The sequence below is a fragment of the Pyxicephalus adspersus genome, chromosome 2 (assembly GCF_032062135.1).
Source record: "Pyxicephalus adspersus chromosome 2, UCB_Pads_2.0, whole genome shotgun sequence".
Classification (NCBI taxonomy): domain Eukaryota; kingdom Metazoa; phylum Chordata; class Amphibia; order Anura; family Pyxicephalidae; genus Pyxicephalus; species Pyxicephalus adspersus.
This window is the reverse complement of record NC_092859.1, coordinates 148252151-148267768: the sequence shown is the minus strand read 5'-3', so window position 1 is coordinate 148267768 and position 15618 is coordinate 148252151. Positions and strand designations below refer to the sequence as shown.

The 15618-nt window shown below is 37.3% G+C and overlaps 1 protein-coding gene across 1 annotated transcript in view; it reads left to right on the top strand.

The window, feature by feature from the left end:
• The window catches only part of ANPEP (alanyl aminopeptidase, membrane), a 54132-nt gene that overhangs the window by 32129 nt on the left and 6385 nt on the right, over positions 1 to 15618 (top strand). Inside the window, exons 9-16 of the mRNA XM_072399136.1 lie at positions 568 to 633; positions 2112 to 2177; positions 4417 to 4532; positions 6136 to 6212; positions 6959 to 7092; positions 9907 to 9998; positions 13004 to 13111; positions 14964 to 15131. Of these exons, the coding sequence (XP_072255237.1) occupies positions 568 to 633; positions 2112 to 2177; positions 4417 to 4532; positions 6136 to 6212; positions 6959 to 7092; positions 9907 to 9998; positions 13004 to 13111; positions 14964 to 15131 (827 nt within the window). The remainder of the gene's footprint in view (positions 1 to 567; positions 634 to 2111; positions 2178 to 4416; positions 4533 to 6135; positions 6213 to 6958; positions 7093 to 9906; positions 9999 to 13003; positions 13112 to 14963; positions 15132 to 15618) is intronic.

Here is a 15618-nt window from a genome sequence, read left to right as displayed (position 1 = left end):
GTCCTAATTGCATTTATTAAAATAATGTACCTGTTCCAACTTACATACAAATTCAACTTAAGAACAAACCTACAGTTCCTATCTCGTATGTAACCCGGGGACTACCTATAATCAATATTTTTGTAATTCAACATAGGAGAGCTTTGCACAAAATATTTAATCTCTCAGAGAAAAAAACAAAGCTAATTCTTTGTGAAAGACAAATGCTGTAGTCCAATGAAAAAGTGTTTGTTATATGTATCAAGGATCTGTTCATACCTTGGTGTCCTGATGTGCTGCGTTGACATACACGTGTTAAACCTTTTTTTTGTGCATGATAACATTCACTGCGCTAAGGCAACCTATTCAAATAATCTGCCTGGCAATGTGCAAAAAAATTGTTTATTTGCCAATTTTTGCAAATTCCACAACTCCTGTTAATGTAATGCAATGTGGTGCATTGGCATGTACAGTACCTTCCCTTGGGGTGCCATATAAATAAATGGTTCACTTTAATAATAACAGTTTCACATTTAATGTTCTCCTCTGAACTCTCATACATACATTTTATATTCTATTTTGCATCAGGGTGCATCAGTTATCCGAATGTTGTCCTCATTCCTCACTGAAGAGCTATTTGTTAAAGGATTGGCTGTAAGTATCTCCCGACTGTCTTTTAAAATGTTTATAATCTATGGATAAATGTTGTATTTTCATGTAGATGAGAAATTACTATGCAACAGAAATTACTATGTGGGCTAAGGTTTAAAAATATCACCAGGTTAGCTGTTCAGAACTGGATGCAAAACTGGTGCAACTTATATTATACGGCATGTACCAGAAGGAAACGTGATGTCAAATTCAGAGAGTATTGGAATCATGTACTTCAATTTCACCTGGAAAGGTAATAAAGGGCCTTGATAGGGTCATTATAATGTGTTACTGCAGAATTTCGGCTCTATATTTGGAATCCAGGCCCAGAGTTTCTTGGGGGGAATGGGTCGTCCAGACACTTCCTCCATTACCTCGGCCAGAAAATGAGAATGGCTTTGGAGTACCTGGGTATGGATAATAAAAAGGCTCCTGTCTTTTAAACAGTGGAACTTGGAGTCTTCGATTTTTTTATATATTATATTATATATATATATATATATATATATATATATATCCTTTTTAGGTTGAGCTTTAAGTAAGCTTAAGTTGGGCAGAGAGTACTGAAATGGTAACTGAAGTCTGAAATGCCTCTCTCCAGCGTGTGTGTTTGACACTAAACTCTTACAAGCTATAGAGTAGCCATAGATAGATAAATATCTAAGGGAATACCATTCAGTGAGGTATGTACTTATCATAGAACACATCAGTTCAGCTCCAACATGACACTGTGCAATGGCATGTAAATGGCACTTTAATTTTTTCAATGGATAACAAATACTCCCATAACCACACCAGCAATTGTGAGATGTCTATTCAATTCTTGCCCAGAGACACAACAGGAGGTCAAAGGAAATCTTCCCAAACTGAGTGAAAATACCACCTTTTACAAGTATCAATAAAATCGATGTGTCCAATGAGAGATTTCTCTCTACAAGTGATCAGGAATAAACAAAGTGCACAATGGAACAGCTTCACCTAAAATATTTGTATTAATATTTTCATGTTTGGGGAGAATAGAAAAAAAATAAAAAAAAGCTGGATTGTGTTGGTGTCTGTGTCTTGCATGGCAAACTCCATCACTCTACCTGCAAAGGTGACAACAGTCAAGGGGTTGGAAGTGATGGAAAATCCAAAGCTTATCAATTGTCCATGGTATAGAAGTTTTACATAAATCTTCCCATATTGACACCTTCACCAGATTTCCCCTTACTCCCTTGAAATAAGTTCTGGATATGAAAGTCTCCTCAGTAGAACACCGATACCACAAATAAACCACCCCAAAACTATGGGGTTTTCATCATTTTTAAACATTTGGCTATGGAAATAATTGTATGTATAGGATATATATATATATATATATATATATATATATATATATATATATATATAAAATATGAAAAATATATAAAATATATATATAAGTATATTCATGTGATTCATCCTTACAAATTCTGAAAGCATTGTATTTTATTTTTTAGAGTTATTTGCAAGCTTTTCAATATTCCAGCACAGTATACACAGACCTATGGGAGCATCTACAGATGGTAATATTAACCAACGTGCATACTTAAGACGTCATGAGATTTTTTTGTGTATATGTTGTATGTGACAAATAGCGGTACAAATAGCTGTAATCAGTTTTATAGGTAAGAAATAGAAATTTTAATATATATTATAGATGGTATGACTATGTGCTAGATTTCGGTATGGATATGTATATATTTTTGAAGTCCTATATTGTGTTCTGTTATACCAATCTCCTGAGGAAGAGGCTTTTCATCAGCTGCGAAACGCGTCGAGTTATTGGGAGTACAATTGTTATATATATAGCTTCGTTTTAAAGTAAAAGATTTTAATGTCTTTTCAAATAAAAATTATTTTAGCAGATTAGGATTATATATGTGATAACTGCAAGTATTCGATATAACTCGACCCTAATGCCTTAAAAATTGCATATTACTTTGTTGCGTATTGCATTTTTGTTTGAAATATTTTTATCCGGTATTTGACATTATTACAGTTATTCCCCAGTAATGATTTAGGATTGATTGGAGGTTCCTATAGCAAGCTTGCTGGTTTGTAAATCCTGAAGCTGAACAGCATGAACACATTTGTCTTGTAAATTACTGAACAGCCATGAAATGATTTATTATTATCATATATCTATATAGCGGCAACATATTATGCAGTGCTGTACAATTATTAGGGGCAGCAGATGACAAGCCTGCATAGATAAGACATACAAGACATACAACACAGGAGGAGAAGAGGACCCTTGCCATCAAGCTTACTATCTAAGGCTACTATCTACTATCAGGTCTTCAGAGAATCCCTTCTATAATTACCATACCCACAGCTCACAGTCCAATTATTGTGGTGGTCAGTGGGAAGAATTCCCCTTACATTGCTGGCTATTGGGAAGAATGTCACCCTTACACTTATGCTGACCTGAGAGATACAGACTTTTCTTTGTTCAAGGAACCCCCAGCAACCTCTGGAGGAACCCTGGTTGAGAAACACTGATCTAGAGGAACCCTGAGGTTTCTCAGAACCCTGGAGAATAGCTGATTTAGACATTTAAAAATGATTACCAAACACACAGCACTGCAAGATTACTCATAGAAATACACAGATGATAATTTTCTGGGTTCTCTACAGAGGTGAATCGCATAACAAAAGATATACTTAGCACTTAGCAAACCACTGTTTGAGGCTTTAAGGTTTGTACCCAAATGTGAGGAGTCACTTACAGTGCACCGGGTAACATGTGAAGTCATTATATCATCAGGTGCCATCTGCTACCTGAGACTTCACACTCAGCCCTATTGGAGACAGCATGGTGGCCTTTGCAGCGCTAGACCCCAGGTTGGAATTTTTTATATTTTGCCTTTTTAAATCCTTCTCAACCCCTCCACAAAAGGCTAAGGAAATTCTTAAATAAAACCTCTGTAATGCTGTAATTACTTTCTGAAAATGGGAAACTATGGTAAAACCTAATAAATAAGATGAGCGGGCTGGGAACAGTAAGACTGATAAGGATGCTGGAAGTCTTTCAATCGGGAATTGAAGTGAGCTTTAATGCCACTAATATTAACGTGGGTTGTAATGCTGTGTTGTTCAATTAAATTAGAGAAAGCAATTTTAATACAACTGTGTAAGAAGCGGCTGAGGTTCAGTTTTAACACGAGCCTAGCATCATGACGTCACTATGGGGGAAGTTTCTTTCCCTTCAAGTGACACCCAGCTTCCCACTTATGTGCAGTTTGGAGCCCGTACGTTTAGTGGTCCGTAGGTCTTAAAAGGTTGGCGACCACTGTCCTATACAATACCTTCACTCCCAGTGACCCCCGGAGTGTTATCCAACCTTAAATTAGGTTTTCAACTTAGTATCCAAAAATATCAAAATATGGGACTTATACAGCAGTTGGATCCTATAAAATGTTTACAATTTATTTACTTCACTTTAAAAGAAGTTTATACATGCCTCTCCCCATATAGCAATTCAGGGGAAGTTAAATAACATCATACATATGTAATGTGTACAAGGGGTATTTTGTACACATTACATATGTAGGGACGATCCGACGCGTTTCGCAGACAAGGTCCGCTTCCTCAGGGATGTAATTAGTACAAGCAAACAAGGTGTAACAGCACAAAAGGTTAATCAACTACAAGTGCACTTTGTCACCTGGTATGGAGGCAGGTATAAAGCAGGGTTAAAACCACAACAACGGAGATAGCGGTATCCCAAATTCATTATCCATCATACTGTTCAATTTGCAGTGTTTATCCATTGAAGTTTTCAAAAATTTTGCCATTCAAACATCTATTTGGAGACCGCCATCCTCTGTGATGCATCAACATGCACTTGATGCATCACAGAGAATGGCGGTCTCCCTGTATCTGGAACTATATGTATTGATTTAAAATAACAACCTAATATGGCCAAACGTTTGAATGGAAAATTTTTGAAAACTTCAAGGGATAAACACTGCAAATTGAACAGTATGATGGATGATGAATTTGGGATACCGCTAACTCGGTTATTGTGGTTGTTGAAACGCGTCGGATGATCCCTACATATGTAATGTGTACAAAATAGTTAGCCTATGTATGTAATGATGTTATTTAACTTCCCCTGAATTGCTATATGGGGAGAGGCATGTATAAACTTCTTTTAAAGTGATGTAAACATTTTATAAGATCCAACTGCCGTGAAAGTCCCATATTTTAATATTTTTGGATACCATATTTAAACCCTTTGAAGGATGGTGGCAGTTTCAAGTAAATTGAAATCAGGCTAAATAATACATATGAGGTTTTCAGCTTGTTATAACATTCCAATAGGGTGGTATTTCACGGCCCCTTTTAAAATATAGATGAACGCCACTTTTCAAGCCAATTTAATAGATGGGTTTTGTTATGTGTTGCAGTGCAGTGCATTTAAAACATGTTTTCAGTGCATTTTAGTTATGTTTTACATGAATTGCCAAAACAAAAATATGTAGATTTTAGGGAAGTTCTGTACTGGAGTTTAAGAATTGAATCAGTCTGACATTATTGTTGTGGTAATACCGTAGGCATTAAATTTTCAAGTACAGTTATGTAATTTTACCTGTTTTATATAAAGTAATTTGCATTGGTCAAATAACACCAGAGCATTATTTGATTGAGGCAATTGGTCTGATTTAATAAAGCCCTCCAAGGCTGGAGAGGATACACTTTTATCAGTGAACTTGGGTGATCCAGAAAACCTGGAACAAAAAGAAACGTATGCCTATTGGTGAAATATGGACGTATATGTAGTCATGTATTTTATTTGCAACCAAAAAATGGCAATTGAAACCTGTATGATTGCCCTTGATCTGTACACCAGACCACATTATACAACATTTGCTGGCTACATAGTACCTAAACTGTCTATCAAACGCATGGAGCATATACCTACCTGCTAGATCCTTGCTACTAATTGGAATTTATAACTCAAAAAACGGACTTTTAGGGCAAGTTCATACCCGCCTCTTCATTGCATGATTTTACGCAGCTCCTCGCAGCTGACACCTTGCCAGCCACTTGAGCACTTGTACGGCAGTGCTAATTCAAAAAGAACCAATGTCTGTACATGTTACAGCTAGTACCCCTCACTGCAGCCCCTATTCATTCCCCATGGGGCTACCGACATGTAGCGTCACCCTAAGCCGCAGGGTTTCCTGGTGTGAGAAAGTGGTAAATGTACTGCAACCTCACTGCCAATGTCAATGAACCCTTAGCCTTTATGGCCATGAAGAAGGTAGCTATTTAATACCCACTAATATATCACAAAACCCATTAGATAGTTGTATCTTATCCCCACCCATCCAGAAACAAGTTCTCAGTATTTGACAAGGGGATTTGTGGTCAAAAATTCACTTATGTGCAGAATAAGAATATTTGGAACTTTCCATATGAAACATTGTTGTATTCTATAATAGATTTAATGTGGTTGCTTTAAATCTATTTCAGCTACGCCTGGAAGGTTCCTATTTCATATCTTAAAAGTGATGGACAAAGAGGAAATCTGTGGCTTCAACACCGTTTAGGTATGTACAGAACTTTTATACAGTATGTTTCCTAAAGTCCAACTAAACCCAAAATCAAACCAGCTAAGCAAACAAGTTGATTAGTATAAAGTCTAAATAATAACCCTGAAAAAGAACTTGAAATTTGAAAACCCATTCATTGGCTATAGCTGTGCACCTATCCACACCTTTGATTAAAAGGTTCTACAATTACCCTCCATCAACGCCCTGTCACTCCTCATATAGACACATGGGTTTCACTATAATACAGGGATGCCATGAAATGTAGTCCTGCATTTATTGTGCTTCATACAGGGGTGTCACATGGTCACATCTGATTGACCCTCCCAGTGGGTGGATCCAGGACAAAGGGGGGATGTACTGCGCTGCAGTGTGCAAGTACATTTTGCCCAAGAAAAAAAAAATACATTTTGCCCATCATTTTCTTCTTTAAAATGTTTGTATTCACTTCTAATATAACAATCTGATTGATTTTAAAATGTGTGTTCATTTTTAGGTTTAGGTGGGCTTTAATGTAGCAAAATTTAGGTCAAAACTCCCAAAATGCATACTGTAACTAAAAGCAATACATTGTAGTACACGGGTTCCAATTAAACAATGGCTTTTCATGTCTATGCATTTTGCCTTTGAAATCTACAATATCAAAGATTTATCTTCCAGAATTTGTATAACAGTGCAATCATTACATGGATTTACTTTCCATGACAATATAGTGAAGTCTAATTTGCATTGTTCCTGCATTTCAGACAGGTTTGATGTATTTAAAGTATCTGGAAATGATTGGATTCTAGTAAACCTTAATGTCACCGGATACTACAGGGTTAACTATGACAACAGGAATTGGGACAGACTCCTAAATCAGCTGAACACTGACCTATCAGTAAGTAGATGGTACTATTATTGTTGGGTCAAAATGAATGGAGTTACTAAAGTGCAACTGATGTTTTACCTTTAATGTATAACAATCCGTGTAAAAATCTAAAAATATAATATGATAAGAAATAAAGACAAATAGTGAAAATAAAATGCAAACAATATAGTAATAGATCCCCTTAATATACAAATAGAGAATGGAAACAAACTTAAGGACAAGGTAAGGAAGTGAAATGCATTTTTACCTTTTTTCTCTATGTGATATTATTATTATTAATAAACAGGATTTATATAGCGCCAACATATTTTGCAGCACTGTACAATTAATAAGGGTTGCAAATGACAGACAGACACAGACAGTGGCACAGGAGGAGGAGAGGACCCTGTCCCAAAGAGCTTACAATCTAGGAGGCAGGGGAAGATTATTATATTTGTATTGTTAAAATAAAAAAATTGTGATTTTAATACTAATATGCCAGTAATTCCCTTCTTTCTCCTCCTTACCTTTATGGTTAGGAAGGTAAAATAATCATAGAATAAAATGCAAGAAAAAATGCATGAACTATAAATAAATAGTGCCAGGGATAAAAGTAACCTTTGGTTTTATTGTGTTTTACCCCCCTAACAAGATATATCTAGAAATTGGCACCAACTAAATGGGGTTATGAGAGCTGCTAGTCCAAATCATGGTTAAGCAGCTTTATATAAATCCTAGTACTATCAATATTTCATAACAGAAATGACGAAATGATCAATTTTTTACCTGTTTTAAATGGGTTCCTGTATTTTTGTTCTAATTTTTTTTTAATTAATTTTATTTTTTATTTTATGGGTATATCCCATTGGTGTTTTACTGTCTCCATGTACAAAGGGTCTTCAAAAAGTTCCTGCACTTTTATATTTTCATTGAAAACACTGAGGGTGGGAGGAGTAGTAATTGGTCGTGTCTGAAAATGTTATTTGACAAAGAAAATGCATTGCTAAGGAAGGACTATGCAGAAAAGGTATATAAATTGTTTTTGAAACAATTTATATCAATTTTGAATAGAGATAAAAAGGTGCAGAAACTTTTCTAAGAACCATCCTATCACTGTATCAAAAACTTTGAGCATTGTATTCTGACAACAGATTTGGTCAAAAGCATGTGGTGTGTTTAAATTAAAACACACTAAAAATAAAGATGGTCAATAAGATGCAGAAAATTCAATTTGTGTTCCAATGACATAGAACTTTTATGCAAATGGAAAATGACTGGACTGACTGGAATCTAACTCTCTATCAATCTTGCAGAGTTTTACTTAGTTTTGCATGAAAATTACATGTGATCTCTAATATGAAATTTGTAACAGCAGATTGCTTTGGGCTCTATTTATAAAACAGGGAATCAGATATCCCCTCAAACATTCCCTGGAGGGAATCCACCAGGTCCATATATTTCAATAGCACTAACTGATTCCCACCAGGGAATGTTTGAGGAAATGTTGAGCCCATTGCACGATACGAATGCACATAAATGTACCATAAATATAAAGAATTCTGCATGTTCTATTGGAGCTGTCAGAGGATTTCTACTTTAGTTGTTTTTGTACTTTAAGAACAAGACAAATGATTTTACTGAACGAATGCCAACTCTAACAGAGCAGTAAGTAAGAGAGGATATGTGTAGGTGCTGGAAATAGTAAATAATAGTTTAGTTTGTGCTTGCAAAAATCACACAAAATTCAACTAATTGAAATGATTTATTTACATGCAGTGTTCTTTATTTGCATCAATTAAGTATTGTTTTCTTGCAATATGCTTTCAAACATGATAAAAAATGTGACTAGTCAATTCTTTAGTAGATTCCCTTTTCCTATTGGTGATCATAGCCCTCTTCCATGAGTATATAATTACTCTGTGTGTCATGCCAACAAATCTACTTCTCCATTCACTTCCCTGTCCTTTTGGTGTAGAAGCCAGGGGAGGAAATACTATAGAGCAGTGGTGCCCAACCTTTTTTCATCTGGGGGCCGAATTTGACATTGGGACTTGCCGGCCACAATGCAAACAAACATTAAAGATGTATGTTTACAACTAGAACAGTTTTAATTTAACATGACATTAGCCACCTGGGTGTTACACTGAGGTCTAGATTTCTGTACCAAATGCGGTACACTGTTTTTCATGAAATTTTTTTTTTAAATTGTAGACCTGTAACTTACAGAAATATGTCCGAACAAGGGAGCCTAAATTATTTCCTTTGTGGGTATTATGTATTCTCAATGTAGGGTGGGAACTCCTAACACGCTATAAAAACAAGCACTGTCCAAAAAACAGACCAGAGGAAAAGATATAAAAGTTACTCCAAACCTTTGTGCAACAGAAGCACTGAAAATGATTCCTAAAATTTGTTTACATCTTAAATCTTTTGGTCCCCACATATTATGATTCCGGAACAACTTCTACTTATAATTGTCAGTTCTCTGTAGTGCTTTATGCTGGAGTAGCAGCTGCACCACACTTTACGAGGGGCTTGACTTATTAAAGCTCTCCAAGACTGGAGAAGATAGACTATCATGGGAGAATCTGGGTGATCCAGCAAATGTGGAATGGATCTGGTCTAAGATTGAAAATAATTTCCAACTAATAGCAAACTATTTTTTAGAAAATCCATTCCAGGTTTGCTGGGTCATCCAAGTTCTCGCATGGTAGTCTATCTTCCCCTGTCTTGGAGAGCTTTAGTAAATCAGACCCAAAGATTTTGTATTACAGAGGAAGAGAAGAGGTGTGTCAGACCAGGTCTAATATCAACATAAACTAAACCAATGTTGTTTCTTTACAGGCTTACATGAGACAGCAAATTCAGCCGTTGTTTTTGTACTTTAAGAACAAGACAAATGATTTTACTGAACGAATGCCAACTCTAACAGAGCAGTAAGTAAGAGAGGATATGTGTAGGTGCTGAGGCTGGAAATAGTAAATAGTAGTTTAGTTTGTGCTTGCAAAAATCACACAAAATTCAAGTAATTGAAAGGATTTATTTACATGCAGTGTTTTTTTATTTGCATCAATTATGTATTGTTTTCTTGCAATATGCTTTCAAACATGATAAAAAATGTGACTAGTCAATTCTTTAGTAGATTCCCTTTTCCTATTGGTCGTCATAGCTCTCTTCTTTTCCATGAGTATATAATTACTGTGTGTGTCATGCCAACAAATCTACTTCTCCATTCACTTCCCTGTCCTTTTGGTGTAGAAGCCAGAGCAGTGGTGCCCAACCTTTTTTCATCTGGGGGCCGCATTTGACATTGGGACTTGCCGGCCACAATGCAAACAAACATTAAAGATGTATGTTTAAAACTAGAACAGTTTTAATTTACCATGACATTAAATTGAAATGTTTCTAGTTACCGTAACGTACATGCACCAAATAAAAGTAATGACAAATCAAGAATCTCTGCACCCACCATTTGATGCTCATTTTTATTAGTGCGACATTTTAATAATGAAAGATATAAAACGAAAGCAATCATACAGTGCTGGCCGGTCATAGATTGCTCCCCGCTTATCATTCATGTACCAAAGAACAGAAACTACACCATACAATGCGTCCTGTCAGGTATAGGGGTCACTAACCTTTTTTGTACCCCAAAATCTCTGCAATGGGTACTTCCAGAGTAATGCAATTTATGTGACAGATAGCCAAGGGGTACATGTTAATACTACTACATCTTCAGGTCCCTACTTCCCCCCGTTTCTTAGAAATTGGGGTTCCAAAAAGTAAGTGTCCAGCTATGTGTGACAGGGGTAGCACGGTATGATAGGTAAAGTTTTTCTTATGTTGTGATGGCGCTGCAGCAAAAATATTTTAGGAATTTGAATTTCCCGCCCCGCCTCCCGCCTGCACCGACGCATGCAGCGACGTCACCGGCAAACCCCGGAGATCGTCACTGCTTTCGCCGGATGAAGAAAGAAGAGGTCTCCGGAGGAGCTGCGGAGACAGGGTAAGTGTTTTTTTTTCAGTTGTAATCCGATTGTCATACAGTGTTGTATGACAATCAAATTGCACTGTAACACGTGGTTACACTTTATTTTTTCGCGTGGTTATACTTTGGTTCGGGGTAAACAATTGTAGCAAGTTTTCTTACCCCGAACCTAGGTCGGGCTAACCGCCCGGGTGGTTAAATTAAAATGTTTCTAGTTACTGTAACGTACATGCACCAAATAAAAGTAATGACAAATCAAGAATCTCTGCACTCACCATTTGATGCTCATTTTTATTAGTGCGACATTTTATTAATGAAACTAAAGCAATCATACAGTGCTAGCTGGTCATATATTGCTCCCCGCTTACCATTCATGTACCATGGAGCAGAAACTACACCATACAATGCATTCTGTCAGTTATAGGGGTCACTAACCTTTTTTGTACCCCAAAATCTCTGGAACAGATAGTCAAGGGGTACATGTTCTTACTACTACATCTTCAGGTCCCTACTTCCCCCCGTTTCTTAGAAATTGGGGTTCCAAAAAGTAAGTGTCCAGCTATGTGTGGCAGGGTAGGCCTGTGTTCCAGAGAAATCGGTGGTCACAGAAGGTAAGTGACCAGCTCTATGTAATAGGCACCCCACAAGCCGCTCAATCCGTCTCACCGCAGTTTCTGCAGATTTGACTGCAGGCAGCGGTGAGCGGTACTGAGCGTCTCCCCCCTAGTCAAGGTTCTATGGCATGAGGAAGGGGTAACAGCACTGCAACCCCACCGCCAGTCTGAATGCAGCCTAGAAGTTTTGTGAGCAGACAAGTATACATTTGGGGCATCACAGCACAGAACAAACTGACAGTACCCTAATGCTCATTGCCATGGAAGTGGCCCCCAGGGGCCCCTATTATGCAAACTCAATTCGGGGGCCCTGGTCCTTATATAACCCTCTTTAATGTGAAAATATCCCGGATTGTATTTTATGCGTATGTCTGTATCTGGCAACTTGTTGGTTTAATATCAGCTTTCAGGGTGTGTATCCTGACAATTTCCCATTTCTATGATAATCAGTGTAGGAGGTAAGGCAGCTTATGTCTAGTACTAAAGGCATTTCCCCTCGTTAGTTTCTAGGGGGAAGCCTCTTTTACCATATATACTCAATATTGGATTGTATTTATTGTATGCTCGCCTACTTATTGGCATTCTTATTACTATGCCAAATATAAATTAGATTTTTGCCAGCATAATCCCAGTCTTTTTTCTTCCTTTCTATTTATGTATAACCTTTGTAACATATTTTTACCAGTTGCAATAGATCAGCATTGTCCATCTCACAGGCCACAGGTCCCATGCAGCCCGCCAGACTTGACTGGCCAGGCTGGGATGATGAAACTCCACCGAGAATGTACACTAAGCACATGGCCAACGCAAGGGAACAAACCTTTATTACACGAAACATATAATATTTGTCTTCTGCAATAAAAGTTCTGCCACTTGCCAATTACTTGTTGTAGTGTGAAATCTTATCTACAGTGATGTATAGCTGTCTCAAAACTTTGCAAGTTGGCTCCCCGGAATTTCAGATTTCAAACTATATATATGTTTGTGTTCCTAATTTCCTCGATAATTGTCCCCTAACTTTTGGTCAGCCCCTATACCTGCCTTGGGTGGAGTTTCATGTAGCATAGAAGGCTCTGCACCTCTCCACAGTAAAACTTTCCAAATCTTTGACATTCCATTTTAAAAATATGTAAAATCAATAATTGGATCCTATGGAGATCACTTGATATACTTGGGATGGGATATACTTTTACATTTACCTATTCTAATGCACCACTGCCACCATTATCAGTGTTGTTAAATTTGATCCAAATGTTAAATTATTCACAGTAGGTGAAAATGTTTTCATGACTATTTCTTTTTTTTTTTTTTAATAATTTTGATATCATTTTCCTTACAGATACAGTGAAATAAACACAATCAGCACAGCCTGCGCCTTCGGCATCTCAGAATGTAGAGAACTAGCAACTCAGCAATTCAGAGACTGGATGGAAAGTAAAGTAAATAAGTACGTGTTTATATTTTTGTGACATCCATATGGCCTTGCATTTACTATCCAGCAGTTTTAAATGACGAAGCAAAACTAGGCAGCCCTCTGCCCTTTTTTTAACATCCATCCCAGATCTTCTCCCTTAAATCACAGATAAAGAAATTGGGTTACGTGACCATCCTTACCTCCTAGCTATGTACTGCCTGGTGGGAAGAGTCAGGTTAAGCAAAAGCAGCTCTGCAATAATGGCAAATGCTACAGTGGTTGATTATTGCAGATATCATGCTTGTCCAAGATAAAACACACAGCTTAATGATCACAAAATAGTAAACCAGGCAATAAGGGACTAATTTATTAAAGCTCTCCAAGAAGAGAGAAGAGTTTCTTGAGTTTCATGGGAGAACCTGGGTGATCCAGCAAAACTGAAAAGGATCTGGTCCAGGACTGAAAGCACTTGCCAACTAATAGCAAATGATTTTTAAGAAATACATTCCAAGTGTGTGGGATTGCTCAGGTTCTCCCATATTGGTCTATCTTCCCCAGTCTTGGAGAGCTTTAATACATTAGACGCATAGGGTTTGCCATATTGGTTTTGAGGATGGGTGGTACTCTTTGCCAGTAACCTTTACCTATCCAGATTCATCATTCAATTAGGTTGTGTTGGTAATCTGGATCACCAAATAAAACTAGTTGGATCCAGATGCCCAGGATTTCCTGAGTCCCAGGATTCAGTATGCACAGGGAATAAAGCTTGCTCTATTGGAAGTTGTATGAACAACAGTAGCTGTGGCTAAATTGCCCTGTAGCCCACATCTATAACGTTCAGTAGGTCTTGTAGAAGACTGGACGCCATAGGACTAGAAGTGCGCTTGCTGCGATGCCCCTTATTAAATAGTTTCAGAGATACACAGTGCAGGGAAGTAAAAATATCAAAGAGTACCACAGTACTCCACCAAGCTCTAGAGGCAGATAAAGCAAAGGAGAGAAACAAGGGAGACTGGAATGCTGCTCTAAAAATCATAAAACATAGATTACAGAAAGACAAATACAGTATATACTCAAATATAAACCAATCCCAATAAGAACTGGGGTACTTACATTTACTTGAATAAAAATAGGAAAACTACATTAACTTGAGTATAAATCTAGAACACAAAATGCACTGTAACGGCTAACATTCAAAACAGTTACAAAATAAAATGCCAATAAAACTAATGTGAATGAATACATCCATGGTGTGTTATCTTTAATATTTTTATGTCAAGGGAAACAAAATAAATTATGTGAGCTCAGTCTGTTTACCCACCCCTACCTTTTAGTTAAAGCATTTTGTACTTCTGATTTGGTTATGATGGGTACCTTTCTCTAAAATACCATTTTGTGCATTAGTGTTGGTCACCAATAGATAGAGCTGTGTTCTCATATAAAGTATTACAAACTGTAATAAGGTCTAAAAAAGGCAAGATTTGTTAAATACTTTACATAAGGTAACAGTGCCACCTAGTGGCCTAAGTATAAACCAAGCTTATTTTCCTTATCCTGGTTTACCCTTGAGTATATATGGTACTTCTAATGTGTCCCAAGTGCTGAAAAAGATCTTGTATTAATAAATTGTCTCATCATAACACAAATAATTGTTAGAGTTCTGCCTAGGGTGCATATTTTATAAACACTGTATTAATAATAAAATAATTTTTTGCCAGCTGACAGAAATCAGCCTATGCAGCAGACTTTGAGTGTCACAGTTTATTTCCTATGCATGCAGAATGCTCGACCTGATAATACTGCAAGGTGGAATACTGATATCACAATAAAAATGTGCTACTGATATATAATACTATGGCTGAGTATCTCTCATGTACATCCACAGCATTCATCCAAACTTGAGATACACCATCTACTGCAATGCATTAGCAAGAGGAGGAGAAGAGGAGTGGAACTTTGCATGGCAAGAATTCAAAAAGACTGATAATGCTCAGGAAGCAGATAAACTGAGAGCAGGTCTGGCCTGCAGCAAGGAACCCTGGATCCTCAATAGGTCTGCATTCCATGGGGGTAGATAACTATAGCTAATACTCTTTTCAGCTGCTTTTTTCTATGGATTTTAACCACAACACAATATAGCTTCTAAAAACTTCCCACTACCACCATCAAGTTAGGCGAGAGGGGGTAGGAGTCTGGGGGCCCTATCACCGTGACATCATTAGCACCTGGAATTCTTACCTGGTGCTCTAGGTTCTGAAACCACTGGTGCCCAAGTTGCATTACAGACATGAATCGCACCCATTACATTCCATACATTTGACTTCTGCACTCAATACATTACCTACATCTAATCATTGGACCTAATCCATTACCTACACATGACCCCAGCATTTAATACTTTACCTACACCTGACCCCTGCACCCAATACATTACATACACCTGACCCCTGCACTCAATACATTACATACACCTGAACCCTGCACTCAATACATTACGTACACCTGAACCCTGCACTCAATACATTACATACACCTGAACC